Source organism: Perissodus microlepis, chromosome 14 (assembly GCF_051167445.1).
Source record: "Perissodus microlepis isolate ML-2025 ecotype Zambia chromosome 14, ASM5116744v1, whole genome shotgun sequence".
Lineage (NCBI taxonomy): Eukaryota > Metazoa > Chordata > Actinopteri > Cichliformes > Cichlidae > Perissodus > Perissodus microlepis.
The window spans coordinates 23668783-23689434 of record NC_140474.1 but is presented as its reverse complement, the minus strand read 5'-3'; the positions used below and the strand labels follow the sequence as shown (position 1 = coordinate 23689434).

Below are 20652 nucleotides of genomic sequence, written 5' to 3'. Positions count from 1 at the left end.
GGCCAAGCTAATACGGGAACTCAAAAACAACAACAACAACAAAAGCAGCAATGACGAAACGAAATGGCGTAAGCTACATCCACATAGTTATTAAGAAATCTTTAGAAAAAATATCAAATTTGAATGATCCTCACTGTGATATTTCACTATTTCTGTTTTGCATGCAGTCCCTACCTTAACTGTGCACAAGGTTTCTATCTGCTAGGCTCTGTGATCCAGAACTAGACTATCTCAAACATCTCTGGCTGAGTAAGGAGCCTTCTTCTCCTAATGACAGAAGCTAACAAAAGGCCCTGTAAGTGATCTGTGTGACAGTGTGCCTGCCAGGCCTGGTTACTTGACATGGCGTTATGCAAGCCATTACGTCAGTCGATGGCTGCTGTTAGTGGTCATGAATTACTGATCTACCGTTACATTTGGGACTTCACTGCAGCTTGGAGCCTTGAATCATAGAGAGCGGTGATGACAGCTTCTGTCTGACTGTCAGATGCTGATGTACCAATGGCTGCTTGATTTTAAAAGACAAGGACATCACAGAGCCTTCACATCTGTTGACTCACTAAGATAAATAATGCACGCCTCTGACATCAATACATATGATTACCTAAAGTTCAGTTCTTTCAGTCGATGATCATTTTAAGTATAGTGTACATTGTGTATTCCTTAGTGACGCCATTAAGAATACATTTAAGGGAAAGCTCTCCTTAAAAGACATTAATTGTTAAACATTTAGAATTTTAAGTATAGATTAATTTCTGCCAACGGTAAAGGACCACCACATGAGATTTTAGTGCAGAGCTACAGTTTAGCTTTCTAATGAGTATTTTTATTGCCTCTCACGCTCCCTCTTGTGCTTTTTGGCGTTTCATATTAACTTCTGGCGTTGTACATGCCAAGATGCATGCTATTAAATTTTGCAGCTTGCTGATCTGATATGCACCGTGCAGTACGATCTCTGTCTCAGCCAGAAGATTTGTAGTTAAGCGCATATACGACACACCTGGAAGTTGGGGGACAATCAAGCAAATACTTTGATTTTAGCACAGGCAACACCCAACCCATAACCTGCTGAATTTCCAAATAAAGGATGACATACTAGATTAAAATCAGAACAGACAATGAAATTATGACATTGGTTATTCAGAACGACACCTGTGATGCTTTTCTTTAAAGGTGAATGGGTGGTTTTGTAAGGTTATACATTTTTTATGATGTAAGCAGATTCTTGTCTGGGCTACAAAACACTGTGGGAAACCCTGTGGGCAACTGCACATGATGATAGGAGGATGGAGAATGGCACAAACTGTGGCACATGCCCGTAAGTGGTGGGGGCGGCTGTTGTGTTCCGTGCTGCTGGTGGACGTGTAAACCAACATGAAGCACAAAGGTGTTCAATGAACGTCTTTTATGTTTGGTCAGATAGAACATTTGTGTTTTGGGGACTTTTGGGAAGACATGATGGGCAGATTTAAATTTTTTATTACTGGGTTGGACGCAAACCCTGTTACTCCAAGGCGATTGGGCCCTTAAAACTGTACTATGTGCTGGGTCTTCTTCAGTGCGTTTGAATTCCAGAACAAAAATATAGATATAATAAATACAAGACCCTATATACTAGTTCCTCACTAATGTATCATATTTGATCCATGACAAATTTAAGACAGATTACCATCATACTTTTTATTGTAATAGGCTGTGACACATGGTGAATTCCCAACCAGTTCACCCTATTCTAGTATTTTCTCAACAATTCATGTGAAAGCATAAATAAATCATGACTGAAACCACGTATGTAAGACCAAGTGATGCACAAAAATACAATTTAAGATGAGCATCCTGTGCACCACGTGCCCCTTGACTGGGACAGGTGACTTATAATCAGAACAGCTGTCACCAATTTCACAAATATTAACCAGAAAAGGTGCAAGTAGCGCACTGTACCAAACCTTAGAAGAGCACAGGTACATCAAATAGATATATTAACAATATATATCAAAATACAATAGCTACAGAACTGGAATCTCATGGCAAACCAAACCTGCACCAAGACAGTCCACACTCAGTCATGTGTCTGTGTTCTCAATGATCTCATAACTGCAGACACAAACACATTTTTGTGCAAATAATACAGATAAAACATACTGTTTTCGTGACTTTGCATCCAAACAGAGCATTTTACTGTAAGACATAAAATCTCAGTCTGCACATTTGTTTGTTTCTTCATCCGCCAACTCCAACACCTACATTGCCAGGAGCTGAGCGATAAAACTTGGCGCACGGGTGCATCTTAGGCTCCTTTAAGTTCTTTTCCATATCAGATATTATGATATCACCATGTTGCCTAGGAACCACCTAGCAATGGGCAACTTATATGAGCTGCTTTCAGTATTGATGCACCTGCATCCTTTTATTTCATTATAATGACATTTTATTTATGTCCACAAAACTTAATTTATACACCATCAGACACCTGATGGCTTCATTTAAAAATCTGCCAAATCCAACATTGGGAGCTACCCACTATGACGACCCCTTGTGAATAATTTGTATTACCCCATAAGGTTGCCTGGCAACCACCTAGCAATATGTAAAAATGACCCGTTTTTAGCATTTATGTGCCTGCGACATCTTATGCAAGCATCCTGTTGCCTTAATTAAACAATAAATAGCACAAATAGGCCAACAATACTATAGCATGGGCATGTACTGGGTTCATAAATGTGCCTGTCGTGTTATTTTGCATGTCACATCCTAGGCTGGTCACTCTCACTCTCACACTAGCAGGTCTGGACTAGAGCTGCAAGACTGGATGGAGTTCCCATCTGGTCCTATGAAGGTTAATTATACTAAAAGTCAAAATGCTTGGATACTACAATGTAGCTACAATGTAGCTTGGTAGCATCACCAAACAAAAATAGACAATACATAAAGATAATGGCTTCCATAAGGGTTACCTGAAGAGCATAATTCATGTGAATCCATGTTATGTTTGAGAGATGCGGTTGGGTAACCAAAACTAGCAAATAGAAGAGATAACAAAAAAAAGACACGGCTCATCTCTTATAATGTCCCCGCATGCAAAACATGTACAGCGACCCCCACTTGTTGTTTTCAGTAAAAGGAATGCACGGATCACCTCTCCCTTCCAGATACACGGCAGTAAACAATGGAAACACTGAATCCGTCATCAGCATATGAATGACTGAACCCAATCGGTCATTCACACAAGAGTTTGCTCTTTGAACCAGCGGGCTAAGTGTGGACAGAGTGAACATGCAGCCTTTGCTAGCCTGAAGAAGAGTGGACAAAAGCATCAGTCGCAACTGCTTTGTTCTTAACTCCCTCATGAAACACAACACTGAGACACAAAGCGAGGACCTGTCACAGCATTATCTCTGGACGCTAGTATGTGGGGAGATGTGATTAATGTCAAACACAGAGTTCGGCAGTAGATTAATAGACAAGGCTCTTACAGTTATCACGTCATATGAAAATGCCGTATGTAACAGACATGACAAACACTGCAAACGTATATGCACTATTGGTTGTATTGGAGCTAAAATAGGGCAAGAGTCCCTACTGGGTCATAGGGTGGCAATGATAAAGTGGCCTGAAGGCTGCTGTGTACACTTATATTCAGTGACATATATACAGTATACACACAGAGAGAACTTCAAGAAATTTATCAGTTTAAAAAAAACCCCAAAAACATATCACTTGGAGCATTGCCTACTACAAAGCTCAAACACAGCTCTACTTTGAATGAAGATCGCTATAGCAACAGTGGACAGGATGGCTTAAATATTCAATGTGTGTGGCTAAATATACTCAAGCTCTGCAGTCAGAGAAGCCGTCTGAGCCGAAAATACAGCAGGATGGTGATGTGACAGACAATACCACACGTGACAGACAATACCTCACAACCCATCTGGGCACCGTCATTGTACATTTCATGATTAAGCAAGTGTTTGTGTCTTCAAACAAACAGCTGTCATTTAAACATTGATTATTCACATTGCATCTGAGAAAACTTGAAGGTACAAACACAACTTGGCTCCGGAAATGTTTGGATTTCGCCTCTGTATCCCAGCAAATGGAGTTGAAATGAACTGAGATCCAAGGGAAGCGCAGAGGCTCGGCTTTAATTCAAGAGACCTGATAAACTGTTACATTAATTGTTGAATAATTGCAGACTTTTTTAATGCTCAGACTCTTTTAAATGCAAGTGAAAAACTCAAAACCTATTTTGTGGACACCTATGGGGCTATTTCTTTATTTCATTAAGCAGATAAGAGATCTGAAGATGTCTTATCTGCAGTTGCAGTTGTCAATGCAATGTTTCAATGCAATGTACATGAAGTAAATGAAGACTAGGATGACTTATTCCTGTGCTTTTGTTGGTTCTGAGCAGTAGCTTGGACTGAGTCGAGCTAAGACTTGATGATACAACGAGATGAGTAACAAGATTTTTGTTGTCCAGTTTTAAAGTTTTGCCTAGTTACATAAAAAACCCAGACAACTGACTTCAAGGTGTTAATCACACAGGATCTTGATGTGCCAGCCATTCACAATAGGTCAAGTTCTTGTGCTCATAGTGAAAGAAAAAAGAAAAGAAAAGAAAAGAAAGAGAAACAAGCTCGCTGTTTGCACCACTTTGTTACAGTCTTTTCTTTAAATAAGCTCTAAAGCCCTAAATCCAACCGGCTCAAGCTGTCCAAACGCTCAACTTCACAATAGAGCAGAGTTCCGGGCCTTTCCATGGGCCCCACTTGTTTTCACAGTTTTGCTGACCCTGGAAAATACCCATCTGGCATTGGTCCTTCAGCTCTGCTTGCTCCCAAAGGACCATGAGGAGCACCACGCTTGCTAGCAACCACTGCACATGCGCTCCCAGGAATGCGCGCATTGAGCACACAGGAGCAGAAGTAAACATGGGCATGCGCGTGGACGCACAGTATGTATGCCCACTAATCACACCAGGCACGTCACAGCTCGCTTTGTCTTGCCGAACTGATAAAAATAGTGACATCGCACACACAATCTACAAAATAATACAGAATAAACCACTTTGGTATTTAAATGCGCCTGTGAACCGCACAGATTACATAACCAAAACCATTCTACCCCACCCATCCCTTGTTTTCCCCTGCATATGCACAGTGGCACTAACGCATGCATCACAGAATCCACCATACCCCTGATGAAAGACACGGCCCCTCAGCACCTCCTCACAGCAGCCCTCAAGGCAGCGACAGCCCTCGCTGGCCACCGTCACACACTCAAACACCACCATGTCCTCGCAGGCAGCTCCCAGTGATGAGCTGTTCACCCAGTGGATCATCCCACAAACTGCACACTGCACTTCTTTTCTCTCTCCGTGCAAAAGAAAAGGTAGCTGGAGAAAAACATGGTGAGAGTGAGAGAGACAGAGAAAAAAAAATGGGAGAAGGAGGCTGGGTGATTTCCTTCAGCAGGCTTACAGCCACTGATCTTCCCCAGCCAGCTCTGATCTCCTAATAACCAGCTTACGTTGCCCTTAACACCACCTGCCAAAGAAGAAGCATTGGTGGTCTGAGGTGCAGCTCTCATCCTCCTAGGATTTTCCTTCTAAATAGAACGTGTTGATCCAAGCAGGGAAACTCATCATTATGCCGGCTCCGTGTCAGTCTGTCTGAATGCAGGCAGGTATGCAGGCAGTTGTTCCCAGAACTAACCTGCTTGTAGCCATGTAGGGAGCCACTCCGCAGCGCTCAGCCCCTTTCAATCAGCTTCATTCACGCAGCGGGAGCCTTAGATGAGGAACAGGAAGAAGGAGAGAGGAGGTGGATGAAGGGTGGGGGGGAGAGGAAAGAGGGATGAGGGATAAAGGGGAGGAGGGCGGACGAGTTCCGGAGCATGCCAGGAGGATGAGAGGTAAAGAAGGAGGAAGCAGACGCAGCAGAGCGAGCTAAAGGGAACATATTTTGTTCCCAGCAGATGGAGAGAAGCCACCGAAGCCAGGATATCAGACCTCGTTCTTCTCTTTCTATCATGCGCTCGCCTCTCCTTTGTCAGATACGGGCTGATAAGCTCCCGTTCTCTCTTAGCAACCTGCACTTTTCCGTTCCCCCTTTTTCTTCCTCTGCTCTCTCAGCCATTGGATCATCTGTCTGCTTATTGCCTCTCCTAGTATCCAAGCGAGGCTCTTCCTCTCGCGATCGCTGCTGCTGGGTCACAGAATTTCAGGGCTGCAGGCTGACAATAGATAGAAGAGACTGAAAGAGAATGTGCGAGCCAGGCTAGAGCGAGAGCGGGTGAGAGACAGAGACGGAGCTAATGAGGAAAGAGATGGCTTTCACTTTGCATTCCATCTCTGCCCAGCGCCGGTGCACTGAGCCTGCTTCTTCCTCAATTATTCATGTGTTTCATGAATCGGAGGGGCTGACATCACCGGCATTCAGGTCACTTTACACTGGAAGCTCCTTCGAAATCGCATAATGAGCCACCCATTTCTCAGTGGTAAACACATTTCATGTTTCACACCCACACACATGCACAAAGCCACAGTGTTTTTTTTCTAATAACTAGAAGAAACCCAAATTCATATATTTAAAAAAAAATCATAGCTGCTGATGCTCCCTGTATGTGTCCAACAAATATTTAGGATTAACCTGCGATTCATCTGTGGAACTGTCACTCCATAGCTCCTAAAGCATTCTGTGTTTCCACTTTGTCTCATGGTCAAATGAATAAATAAAGATTAAAATATGAAGCCGTATCATTGCTATCCATTTTAATGCAGATATACAAGCAGTTCACTTTGCATTGTAACACATGTGTGCGACGCCTGTCATTAGTCATTCCTGCTGTAGTGGAGAGTGCTTCCTGAACTTGATCTCACCTCTGATTGTTTAAAGCAAAGAGTGCAGCAATAATCAAACATGCCCCTGAATATAAAAGGCATCGCTGATTTAAACTTCACATGAACCTACAGTACTTTCCCCCGAAGCAGTGAAAACACATTATTTTTACAGACAGTTACATTATACTTTAATGATGTTTCATTAATGCATGCTCAAGCTCTAATTACAGAATATAAAGGTGCATAGTTTTACAAATTTGGTATTTTATACATGGATGTTTGAGTCATAAAGGTAAAAAAAGAGAAAACACAAGATTACAAAAACAGACTGGCCTCTTGTGGATTTCACATGGCACAGTAGGAGAAGTGGATGTGTAAATAACAAAATAAACCATCCCTAAATCCCATTAAACTGTTCACAGTGATGACTCATAATCACACTAGTTCCATTTTCATACGGCCATTTTGCTACAGGGTGCTGCAGCATTCCTGTTTATTTCATGTGTTCGTGTGTAGAAGGGCTCAGTCCCCTCCCTTCACCCAAGTCTGATGCTTCCAGGATCTCAGCTCACAAACTAGTCACAGGTTTCATAGACGTCACGACCTGCTCGAAATTTTAAAGCCTGTTTCTGTTATTTTTGTTGCATTTAGTTTTTATAGCAATGTTAAACTACTTTTGGTGCTTCCTACCTCTGCTTAGCATTAAATACTATCAATACTGGACTTTCTTTTCCAGTTTCTAGTTTTTTTCAATGTACATACAGTATAACTGTATTTACGCTGGTGGGTTTGAGATTAGCGAACCATATACCAATTAACCTAACCCCACTAACTGTGGGAGGAAGCCGGCCACGCAGCCAGGTGTCGGAATCGAATTCAGGACCTTCTTGGTGTGAGGCAACAGTGCGAACAATAATTACCTGGATTACATTATTTTAAATAAACTGAAAATGGAAAAAAATCTGAACACAAAATCACACAATCATTCACATGCCAGCTTTGTGAGCCATTAAAATTCTGTTGTTATCTATAACTTATCGAATTAGACATATTTACACCTTCATGTAAGTCAAACAGATGCAAGGTTTTGGCTATAGGACTGGAATGAAACCCCTAATGAGGTACAACTGGTTTCTAATTATTATGGGTGAACCTGTTCTATGTGAAACCTAAAATGTTTGTTTATATTTACTACTTTATTAATTATTACTATGATTTACTTCTAACTGCACATTGTTGTGAGACTATAATAAGCTTGCAACAGCGGAAACCTGTCACATGTACATGCCAGGAAAAGTCATTTTAAGGTAATGAATTCACATTCACAGCCATTTACACATGCAGGCTATCGCAGTCAGTAATCACCTCTGTGTCTGTAAAAAGAAGCAAACGGAACCTTTAGCTGTGCTGCTGGAAAGACTTGACCCTGGGGCTGCAGCATTGCTGGCTGCCTCTGTGGGAGCGCTCAGCGGAGCTGTGCTGTGGAACAAAGGGAGCTGGTCCACTGAGCTGGACTACTGTGTGCCGTGATAAGCCCGCCCAGACTCACACCAACAAGTGACCTACTTAGAGAACCTCTGTTCTCATTGTTGTTGAACCCGGGGGATACACAGATGGTCAAATTGACCACACACTCACAGACATGGTATGAAATGAACAGCCGTGTTTACGTAGCTGCTCCTTTGCAGCTACGTAATGATGATTGACAGGTTTAAAAAACAATTCATTTGATTTCATACAGTTCATTTTGCTGATGATGTACGCAAAACACACCACAAACATTAGAGGCGCCTATGATTTTTGAGAGGAAGGCGTGCTGTTTACAGAGTTGTCATGACGACACCAATGTGACGATGCCTCGCTGGGTCGGAAATGTCTGTCAGCCTGACTGTGTCGGCCGTGCAGCTACCATGGCAGCCTGTCAAGCCATTCATGTGCACCGCTACTTGAAATGTTCCCAAATCAAGGGAGAAGTAGAGAGCTGGAGGGTGGTGTGTTCGTGAGGGGGGGTGGGGGGGTGGGGGGGTGCTGATGCAGTATTTAAACACACTATTAGCAATCAAAAAAATCCCAAGAGTTCAAGCTGATGATCGGTGTTTCCATTTGTTTTGGGGTTTTTTTTTTTTTTTTAACCAAATAAAGGAGACTGAAAGACTGACATAACACTTTCTGCATCAATGTACAGTGTGTCCACACAGTAAAAAAACACAACATGCGGGGCATTATATAGGTTACCTTTCCTAAAACTATTTAAATCTATTCCCACAAGCATGACTTTAGTCCCAGGCTTAATTAAAATGCTTAATTATCCTCTCTGTGAGACAACCTAACATAGGCAGGCCTGTAACAATTTTTGGGTTCTTATTGAAGCTGTCACCTCTGGGTACAGGAAGCTGTTTTAAACGCTGATATAATTAAACATGCCGAATTAAATTCCAAACCACAGCTTGATGAGGTAATTTGAGAACTCAAGGTGTCAGAGAGGGACAGGAAGGGACGGGAAAGTGCCAACCGGATTAGGCCCCTGTAGGACACTTTGTCCCAGTGGGACGTGGCACAGCCGCTGCCATCTGCAAGGGATACACAGGCGGAAGCAGGCTGGGTGACAAAGCTCTGGGCAGGAGGTAGGGCGAGGGAAACAAAGTGAAGTATTTTTAAAGTTTGAAAGTCAAATAAGTAAGTAGTGTTACTACTAATGTTTGAAATATGTAATTAAATATTTTGACGAGAAACACAGGAACACCCTGGTGTTCTCATGCTGTTATGCTGCACTTCTATCCTAAAGTTAAGCCGATACGAGCAATTGATTCGTTTTACAGAAACAAAGATGATAATCAATGAATACCAGTTCTTCAAGCAACAGTTTCCAACACCCAGTAATCATATGATCTCGAATGTGATCTTTACATTGAAAAAAATAAAATGTTAATTCATACTGTCAGAACTTGATTTGTTAGACAAACGTCTTCTGTGTGTACATTTTCATCCTTTTCTGGGCTATAAGTGAACCACAAGTTCTTACTTACTGACAGTTAGTATTAAACAAAAGCTTTTTTACACTAGTTCCCTAAAACCTGTTTGAATTTAACCTTGTGCATATGGACGCATACATTCATAACTACTCCACCTGACTGAGGTAATGCTGTAAAATACAGCATCTCCATTGTATCAATGTTAACTTTACTTCACTGGTCAATCTGGATATTTCACCTCTCTAATATATGCCAAACCTTTCAAGTCCTTCATGGTTACAAAGTTCTGCCCATGTCAGAGACACAAATATGCATCATCTCCACATTACTGCGGATTATGCATCTATAGCTACCACTGTGTGTGCCCTGAAGACTTTCATGACCCAGTCTAATAAAATATATAGTCTCTTTGTTTAGAGGGGCTTTGTGAGAGATGCATATGTAAAGGTACTGTTTTTAGGCTGATGGCGAAAGAGGAAAGTATATGTTATATATGTGTATATGAACCAGTTTTCTGGTTCCTGAAATATTCATAGTCTACTGACTGTGAGGCCTTTAAGATCGCAGAAATATATATAAAAATATATAGAAATATATATAAAAAAGTCTTTTAAAATGTTATTCCTTATTTATTCACATATAACCAAACTTCCTAGTCTTCCTACTTAGGTAAGCTGAACCCTGAACTGCTAATGTATGGATTATTCCTATATCCCTAAGTGCTGTTATGTAACCATCTCTGTGTTTTTCATTGACTTTGTGAATCAATAATTCTGGCTTCGTCAATCATATCCGCTCACACTGCAGACGCAAAAAAAGCTTGCTGCATCGGATGCAGCCTGGGGAACAGTAGAGAGTATAATCGGTGATGACAAATGGCTTGTGGCAAGGATGCACTAATAAAATAAGTAAACAGGGGGATGGGGGGGACAAAAGAGAGAAAGGGAGATAATCAGCTGAGGCTGGACGGGAAAGCCTTCTGCAGTTTCTCTACACTGCGGAGCCCCCTGTAGTAAACCTGGGAGTCCACTGTGGCCTTGCCTGCTGGTGCAGTGGTCTATTTCTGACTCTGCAGCTGGGTCCAAGATGCTGCACCTATTCCTTACAAAATCTTGTCTCTTGACATTTCATGCTTTTGTTTTCAATGCATGGGGTTGATCACATCTGACACCTCTAATGGCTCTGGAGGACCAGCTGGACAATCAGCAGTTCACACAGAGGCACAGTCTTTTCCTTCTCTCTCTCTAACACCATACATATACTGTGCTAAATTAAACGTTCTCTGTACAGAGGCCTGGGAGCTACAATTTTCAAGTCAGCCTAAAATAGCCCAGAGAGCTCAGCACTGGATATTAACTGCCCGAAGCTTCGGATTCTATGTATGCACATGAGGATCTAAAGCAGCTATGCAAATTCTTTGCTAGGTGCGAGTATCTAAATATCCCTGCTGTTTTGACTCTGTGTATGACAGCAGTGTATACGGACACAGCACATACATGTAGATAGCTGAGGTAGTGACAGAGCTCTGTTCCACAGCCGCAGAGGGGAATACAAATCGTGGATGGAACGACTCCTCAATGCCACTTGCTCCACTTGCTGCCTTAGCATGACGCAAAGCAGGGGAAGGGCATGCATTCGCCATCTACGATCAGTAATGTCATTATAGACAGAGGAGCTAAACAACTAACTAGACATGTTTGGGGCGAAGCAAAACACACGTTTCTGTATGTGAGTCTGCACACTCACAGTCTGTCCACCTATCCTGCAGCAACAACTGGCTCGTGCCACGTGCAGTGAGTAAGCTCCAGCTCTAGCCTGCTGTCAGTGCCTTGTTGCTACAGCTGCTGTTGGCTGTATGTGCACATCTGCGTGCGAGTAAATGTGTGTGTGTGTGTGTTTGTGAGCAGATTTAAGTCAGGCCAAATGTCATACCAAGAGCAAACATCCATACACTGCGGACACCGTCAAATCCTGAGCAATCTCCCTCCTTCCCCCTTCCCTTTCTCACACACACAAACATGTGCGCACATATCCTGTCTCTCTTCTTCTTCCCTATTCCATGTCTTCTGATTAGTAAGTGATCAACAAACCCCACACTGGATTTCTTTAATACATTGATGAGCGCAGATATGTCCTCATCCCACTGAGATTAATAAGAACTGCATGTCCAATGTCAGCTCCTGATTTATAACCTTAATAACGAAATGAAGTGATAGAGGTATGGAATGACCTGCAGGTCGCACTGTTTTGCCTACAAAGCAGATTGCTCCTTGAAGGATGGAGAATAGTGTCATAAATACTGACAGTAGTGAGTTCATCTCAGTGATAAATGTGAAACAGGCAACAGATCATAAAGACATCAATAGCATGTGCATGCATTTCTGCCCCATAAGAGCAGGACATGCATGCTAGCCAGCCAAACAGGGTCCTCTAAGGGTCCTGTATGGATGCAAACAGGAGGACACATTGAGTGCATATATGTTTGTGTCAGCCAATATGATTCGTTTTATGAAGGCCTGAGAGGAAAAATTCAAAGCTGCTGTCTGCATCTCAAAATACCTGGGGGTTTATGTGATATATCTGAAATGCATAAACAAAAAGGAGAGCAGAAAAGAGATGAAAAAGAGAAGAGACGCAAGAAAACATAGAGATAATAAAAGAGAGACATTAGGAAAAATGAAGAAGACGTCCTGCAGGAAAGAGAAGAAGTCCTCATGAAAGTGAGAAGGAAGGAAGGAAGGAAGGAAGGAAGGAAGGAAGTGGGACGCACGTTGCCGAAACTGCTCCCCCTCCAGTTTTTTTTCTTCCTGCAGTGTGCCGTAATTCGTCTCTAAAAATATCAAGCAAGAGGAGGAGGAGGAGCATAAACAAACACAGGGGGAGGAGAGGATAAAAAGATGGACGATAGAAGAGTTCACGGGGAGCGCACAGAGCAGCAAGACAGGCTAGAAAAGAAAGTGAGACTAGAATCACTTGCTGGTGCTGAATCTGTGTGTCTATGTGTGATAAGGAAGGAGCAGGAAAACAGGCAGGGGGGAAGGCGAGAGCGAAAGCCGCGGAGAGACCGAGGGAGCATGTGCATGCTCTTTTCCAGGCAGCCACGTGAGTGTCTCTCCTCAGCTGCTCCTTTCACACTGAGCCAGCCAGAGGGGAGAAGAGCAGGGTCGCTATAGTCACAGCGGGAAAAGCATGCTACACCACACTGGCCCCACCGGATGCACACGCTCTGGTCACAGCTTACTGGTCCTGATCTAGCCCTCATTACATGCCAGTTTCTAGCGATTTACATAAGGGTGTAGAAATACACAGGTGTTAGACAGACGGATATGTGCTCGATTTAATAAGCACAGCTAAATAAACATCCATCAAGCCTCAGTAAGAGAATGTCATCTTAGGATGACATATGTTATTAAAGCCACAGAGGACAAAATACCAGAAAATAGCCCAGACATCTAGATGCTGGATTGGGTTGTGCTTTGCATTCATGACAGCCTCACGGCTATTTGGGGGAGGAAATAACGGTAACATTTCAAACACACACATTCGGAGTGCCACATCTCCTTGTCTTTTCTTACCAGGCGAGCTTGAAGCCTTTCATTAGTACAGCGAGGAGTGTCTGATATCCATAGCGTGTTGTGGGCACTGGGCTGCCCGTTCACACCGCCGCATGCTGACTGACAGCCTGCCAGTGCCTCACCTCCCATACACAGAGCAGGAGAGATGCACAGGGAGAAGAAGGGAAGAGAGACACGCACAGGCTGACGGATGGTCGGGAACCGAAGTCTGGATGGATGATCCTCTCGGCTTTCTCCAACCTCTCTGCTACATTCCTTCGCCCGGATCAAGATGCCGCAGTGCTGAGCACTTGTGCCAGAAATTCACACCTCCCTGGGGTTCCTCATTTTTCCCAAAAGAGAATGAGGTGACCTGCACTGCAACATTCGCAAAGCAAGCTGCAGCATGCAGCAGAACCACGAGGGCTAGTGATTGCAAATAAAAGGCAACATTTCTAGTTGCTGCTCCTTGCTTTCAATCAGGCTCGCACACTGTCGCTTCAAGCTTCTGTTCGCTCACTCTAACTCTGTCTGCCTCAGCCTCCGCTGCGGATGAAAGCTGCACTTGCTGTGCTCACTATGAGCAGGCGCAGGATCTCTACCCTCCCTCCCCCTCCCTCCTGTTCTCTCTGTCCTTTTCCCTAGATGGCTCTCTTTCTCTATTTCTCTCCAAGATAAGCATAACTAGCCCAGCAGAGAGGGCTAGAGCAGGGTGGTAGGCTCCTGTCATAACATCCTCTTTGCATTTACCCCTGTGCTCAACTCCGACTATACAAGAACAGCATTATTTGAGGGAACCTGCTGCAATTCTTTCCTCTCGTACTCGTTTCCACCCCTGATCTGTGTCAGCGGCTAACCCTGTTAATCTCTTAATGCATTGAGTGTAGTGGGGTACTTGTGTTTATAGCTATGTGGCCTGCACACATGATGAATCAGATGGCCTTCATGGTAACTCAGTTTGCTTAGTTGGCTAGCAAGTGTTTTATAACTGCAGTAACTTGACTTTAAATCAAACTGCCCTAATTGGTGGAGGGATAGTTCTGGGTGCTGGGTTCATAAGTCTGTCAGCAATAACTGCCCAGTCAACAAATAATGGGAACTATCCAACCTAGCCAGTGAGTGTATTATGCTGTTATTCTAGTTTTCCAAAAGATTTGTAGTTTTATTTTTAAATACACTGGAGAGAAGTGCAGTGTTTGACATTTATTATACCTACATGTGGCTTTTTTAGCAGCAGCTTCTGCTAAGCTAACGCAACAAACCACTCAAAAAACTAGAGTATATTTTAGTTATGGGAATTTATGATTATGATTCCATTTGCTCATTTTTCAGGCACTGGTGCATGGTAGTAGTAAAAGCAAAAACATTTAATTAAATTACCAACAAACGGCAGGGACATTTTGAGGATATTTGAGAAAAAGGGCGATTGGTCCCCTTCAGAATCATATGTTATTATTTCCGCCCCGTTAGGCTTAGCGCATGAACATCATAACACTGAGCTCAGTGAGGTCAGTCATTTTAATCTTAAACTATATCAGTGAGCAGCAGGTTGACGATCTATAAATGATAACTCAACTTTCTGAAGAAAATATCCAGAAATGTGGAGTGACAAATCTGTCTCGCTCATCTTTGAACTACAGTCTGTGCCTCGCAACCATTGAATGGCTGTAAAATATAGCAAAGGCCACTAATACAAAAAAAGACACATAAACGAATGGCTGAGTATTTCATGCTTTTAAGTCCACTGAACACAAAACTAGCTGCTTATCTCTTCCCTGGATCACTTGAGGCCACAGGGTTCAGAGAGCAGCTGATCATTCACTTTAACAGAAGCTGTCATCAAAAACTATGACTGACTTTAGCACCAACGCCGGGTGAAGGTGCAGCCCATTCTTCCTGTTTAATCTTCTCAAAGCACTGCACACGAATTACACCTCATTAGGGGTGACTAATACCATAACCGATGCAACACACACATGCTCTAAAGATCTAGAATAACTATTCTAATAATTTCCTCAATTATTAATAAAGTATTCTGATTCTGATTCGAATGTAGACCTCTTATTTTACTGAAACATGTTTGTTTTGGAGAGATGTCTTTTTCTGTTGTTGTTTGAATACATTTGTTTTATTATCACAACCTATGGTTAAACTGTGTAAGCAGTTTTATTAAAGCACAGTTTCGTTATAATAAGTTATTATTGAACTCAGCCTGAGCCACTGACCTTCAATCACTCACTTTGATTTCTAAAATGTAGATGTTGCCACGTGAGTGAGCACATGCCTGACCAATAAATAAAATGATAGCACGCAGATAATACAGATAAACCTGAGTACTTCTGTCTGCGAATAACATCAATATGCTCCAGTCACAGACAGTAGGCCAAAGTTAAAGACAGTTCTAAGCCAACACCTCACTACACACATAGAAAACTCCTGTGTTGCTATAATGCTGCATTAACGCCACCGAGATTTCTGATTAAAGTATGAGCCGTGGCAGCGGAGTATAACAACTCATCTATTTATGGCAATGCAATCATGCTCTGAACTGTAACAAATCAGAAGTTATATGTAGGAGAGAGGGAACAACATCATAATCTACTCAGATGTGAGTCTAGAACTAGTATCTCTATATCGAGTATTTGGGAACACATATTGTGTTAAATCAGTTAACCTTCACCGCTTCTAATATTTAACACGTTACTTAGCAGGTATCTGTGTCTACATCATGCACCCATACACCGTCTCTGGATGGAGCTTGCTAACTGGTGGATTACTGTGAGTGTATGTGGTTGCTAATGCACACATTAAGAAGTGCTGAATAACGTAAGCATGCAAGATTTTTGAAAATCTATATTTTTTGCGGTTTTGTGAATGATACTGAGCTGCTATATATTATTTTACAGTAGTCTGGCAAATAATTTCTAATGTCTATAATATGTCAGCAGCATAAATTCATCTTTGCACATTTGAGCATGTCTTATCTCAGAGGATTGCAAATTGTGCTCCATGACTAAAAGAGGGAATAGACAGCAGCTGCTCACTCTCAAAAGCCCCCCAGACCCCACTGTGATTACTTTTATCATGAAAAACTCTCACGGTGACAACGCTCAGTGAGTGCAACTTTCATCTCTTCACCAGGAGTGGGCAAGAGCAGACAGATGGACAGCCTCTTTCTCTACTGTTAGCCAGCATTCGCAGCTAATGTGGATGCAATAGGACTGTGGAGAAAGGGGCAAAAAGTGAGGAAAGGAAAAGAGGGAAGGAAGTGAGGTGAGAGCACTCTAATCGCTCTCCCAGGATAAAGCTGTGAGAGCTTGAACTTCATTCAAATAAAAAGACTCATCGCACACAGTGGCCATATGGTGCACACCTTATTTTAGACTGCTAAAAAACCCAGGGAACTAAATAAATAAATGAATAAAAATAATGATGTGAATATATTCCATCTAAGATTAGATTAGTGGCGGTCATGATTTCTGGAAAGTCTTTCACAGATTAGGGAGTGAGATGTCACCTGCCAAGGCTTTCAGTCTTTAATGAAAGCAGAACCCAGCTATTGTAAAACAACTGCAACACGGAGCATGCATTGTTCATTTCTGTCACTATCACCAGATGGGTCTCTGTGACATTTTACTAGTTCTGCTGCCTTTGTAAACTTCATTGATTTTTCTATATCACAGGTTTCTTCGTGTGTATCTGTAGTTTGAATCTTGACAGGGCTTGAGCTCAGACACAGGAGACACGGGGTGCTGAAAGGACAGCTCCTCTGGTGAAGAGTCAAACAGTCAGTGACTGTTTGACTCTCACCGACGCCACCTGCTGGTCACTGAGTAGCTGAGTCTTCTGCAGAAAAATATTTGTTATGTTCAGATAAAGTGTTATTATAAAAGTATTCAATATGGGATCAGGAAAAATGACTTATTGTCAGGATAAACTCTAAAATAAACTTTAAATGTTAAATAAATAATGTGTTCAACATTTCCTTTTTTCACCCAAAGACATAAAATTTTATGTTTATTTACACTAATACAGTATTTTATTGAATAGGCGTTACGGATAGTAGGTCCTTGTAAATCTGCAAAACACTGGTCATGTGATTTCTCAGCTTCTTTTTTAGCATTCCTTGAACCATAATCTGATCCAGAGATTTTTCATTTATATCTAAGAATAGCATTGGCAGATAATCTGCATTAATCCCTCTACACTGCCTTGTGGGATTGGATGGTGTGGTGAGTGTGACTCACTCATTCTGCCCGCAGGGCATTTCTTACTCTGAAGCTGAGAATGGATTACTCTCGCACTGGTTTCTGTCAATATGGATGACCCTCCCATGTTCATCTTTACTCTGTGACCACAGAGGGGGAATTGGTGGTCACGTGACCAGCTGACAGTTTTGTTTATTGATTAACTGACCATGTTGGATAATCTGAGTTCCCAAGGTCACAGCGTGAGGAGGGAGAGCATACTTTTACAGCCCGCAAACACAGGCGTACACCGTATATGCACGTGGGTACACATCGACAATAGTATTTCTTTGTAGTTTGCTGTTTGAAGGAAGAAGAAAAAAGACAAACAGATACAAACATTAGATTTGGAATAAGATGAAAATCAAATCAGTGAAAAATATCAGAGATTAAAAAAACGTCAGTATGTGAACTCAAACATTACTAAACGGTCCTGATTATAACGTGAAGAGGAATGAATAAAACCCTTAAAAGTCATATGAGCGATGTTAGATGAGATGATGACACAGCGATACAAGCTGACGTGCACGACTAACAGAAGCAACAGATAAGCCGGGGACACAGCCAACGTCTCACAGTAAGAAGAAGTCTGAACAGATGCAAACATCGGACAACAGCACACAACAAACATCAGCTCAGGATGGCTTAGTGAAATTTAATATTCTGTTGAAAACACACAAGCAGCAGGCATCGCACCGAGGACAAAAGAGACAATATGCAGACGGCCAACACTAACATAAAAATAAAAGTAGTGTAAGGAAAACCAGACTGATCCAATGGTAAAATATGTTTATGTTTAATGGCAAGAATCAAGCAACACTGCAAAGGGACAGTCGTCACGTTCAATATCAGGTTGACCCACAAAGTGATAAAGTAAAGTACAGATGGCCTTCTGCCTGCTTGGCACGTGTGCCATGAATAAAAGAACAAAGTACTGCACGTGCTGACATTAAAGCACTCTTTAAAAAAAAAACAAAAAAAACAAAACAAAAAACAGCCTTCCACTTCCTGTTTCTGCTGAAACAAGCAAGATGGAAATGGGTCGATGTTTCTTTTAAAACAAACCTGCAACGCACACATCCATAATTACTAAACAAAGAAGAGAAAAGGAGGAGAACGGGATTTTGGGATTAAAAACCTAAACAACAACGTGGGTGTAGGCTTGAGGATTAGTAAGTAGACAACACACTATAAACAGTAACATGGTAGCTGGAGTCTGGTAGAGTTCTTTTTCTTTTATGATCTAAATCTGGATTTTATCCATAATTTCATTTCAAATCATTTCACTGTTCTTCAGCAAAACACAGTAAAAAATAACACCAGTTTGAATATTTGATAAATAGCCCCAAACACATGGAAATAGCCTAGTTTGTAAGCTAACAGCTTTTAAATAATATGGGTAGACTAGTCCAATTTTTTAGCTTCAGTAAAGCTTAATCGTGGTTTTGAGATATTGGCCTTCATTTACAAACATGTGCATGGAAACATTCCTACCCTGCACAAAAAAGTGTGCACGCAAAATTACCGTTAGGTTTCTTACACGTGCACACCAGCCTACTTTGTTCTTACAACTGTGCACTTGTTAGTACATCAGATTTTCTGAACCAACACTGTTGTGCAAGCTACATATATGTGAAACAGACTAGCAGAACTAAAACTATTGTGTCCAAGGAGGAAGTCAGAGAAGACAAAGGTTACAAAAGTGGTTCCATGGGAGTAATGAGAGTAAAAACAAAACAAAACAAATAAAATAAAACAAACAAATGAAAAAGCATGGCTCAGGCTAAAATAACAGAGGATCTGAGTATCTTTTAAAATTAAACAGATACTGTGGTAGTACAAAAAAAGTGAGAAAACGAAAGGTAAGAAAAGACTAACAGACTACAAGTAAAAGAGGAAAACAGGTGGAGGACAAAAGAGTGCGTGATCTGTCAGTTGGAGATGAGAAACTCCCTGCAATAGGGGAAAAGGAAAATCCAGTTTCTCCAGCTTCCCTGGGATAGTGCCAAAAAATTAGACTATTAGACAATAGACAATTTAACATAGGGTGAGATCAGACAAGGAATACTGGAATAATTTTAAATTAAAAGATAAAAGTCTACACGTTTCCTTTTAGTGTTTGGTTTTCTGATATTCTGTCTTTTTTTTTTTTTTTTTTTTTTGCTTTATTTAGTTGCAATTCTAAGCACTTTGTGGTTTATGGTTTTTAGGCAGCATTGAAAAAATGACCAAAAGGCAACAACAACAACAACAATAACAAGAAAATACTAGTAGCAGAATTCCTGTTGAACACTTAATACTTTACATGTCTTAAGCCTGCCAGGCCTTCACTGGTCAGAGGGACATTTTTTGGGGAAAATATGAACAAATTTTGGTCTGAAAAAAGTATTGATAAATCATTGATTTGTGTGCGAAAAACTTTAAGCGTGATTTGTGCACAGATCTGGGCCCATTGTACTTCTTGATTAACTTTTCATAAAATTGATCGATGGCAGCTCCACTCCCACTAACAGTGTGAATGGAGGACATCTGATGGTGTCACTCAGTCATTCCCATCAGTAAAAATTATATATTTCCTCAGGTCATTACTGAGTGTGTTTCAAACATCTTCAAATTGCAAACTGACACCTTGTAATATATTTATGTAATATATTTACTACTAACTAAACTACTTTATTTGGTCTTCAATCTCCTTCCCGCCGTAAGCTGCTAATGATGCTTAAAATGATTTTAGCAGCCACTGTGTGAGCTCTGCTCGTCTCCCATCCTGAGTACTTTAAGAAGATGCTTATGATAAACCTCAATGCTGCTTCATTTATTGGCAGCCTCACTCATAAAATTGTGGAACGTGATACTGATATTCAATCTTTTTGAAAAACCCCTGACTTACACTTTCTTTTTTCTTGTGTAGTTTATAAAAAAAATATATATCTTATATCTCTTATGGATCTCTATATGTGTTTAGAACGGAGAAGTGCCTCCAACCTAAATTTTTCTTTTTAGGGATTATCTATCCATCCATCCATCCATCCATGGTA

At 41.5% G+C, this 20652-nt stretch overlaps 1 protein-coding gene across 17 annotated transcripts in view; it reads right to left on the bottom strand.

Annotated features, from left to right (window-relative positions):
- The window catches only part of gramd1bb (GRAM domain containing 1Bb), a 114134-nt gene that overhangs the window by 23227 nt on the left and 70255 nt on the right, over positions 1 to 20652 (bottom strand). The window contains exon 1 of one of the 17 annotated variants that reach the window (XM_084950996.1): positions 13389 to 13956. The exons of 14 other annotated variants lie outside the window; for them this stretch is intronic. In XM_084950996.1, coding sequence (XP_084807122.1) covers positions 13389 to 13411 — 23 coding nt within the window. In that variant the 5' untranslated portion in view covers positions 13412 to 13956. Of the gene's footprint in view, positions 1 to 5195; positions 5630 to 5714; positions 6337 to 13388; positions 13957 to 20652 lie in introns of those variants that run through there. 2 more of the 17 variants (XM_084950997.1, XM_084950991.1) reach the window with 2 other exon arrangements.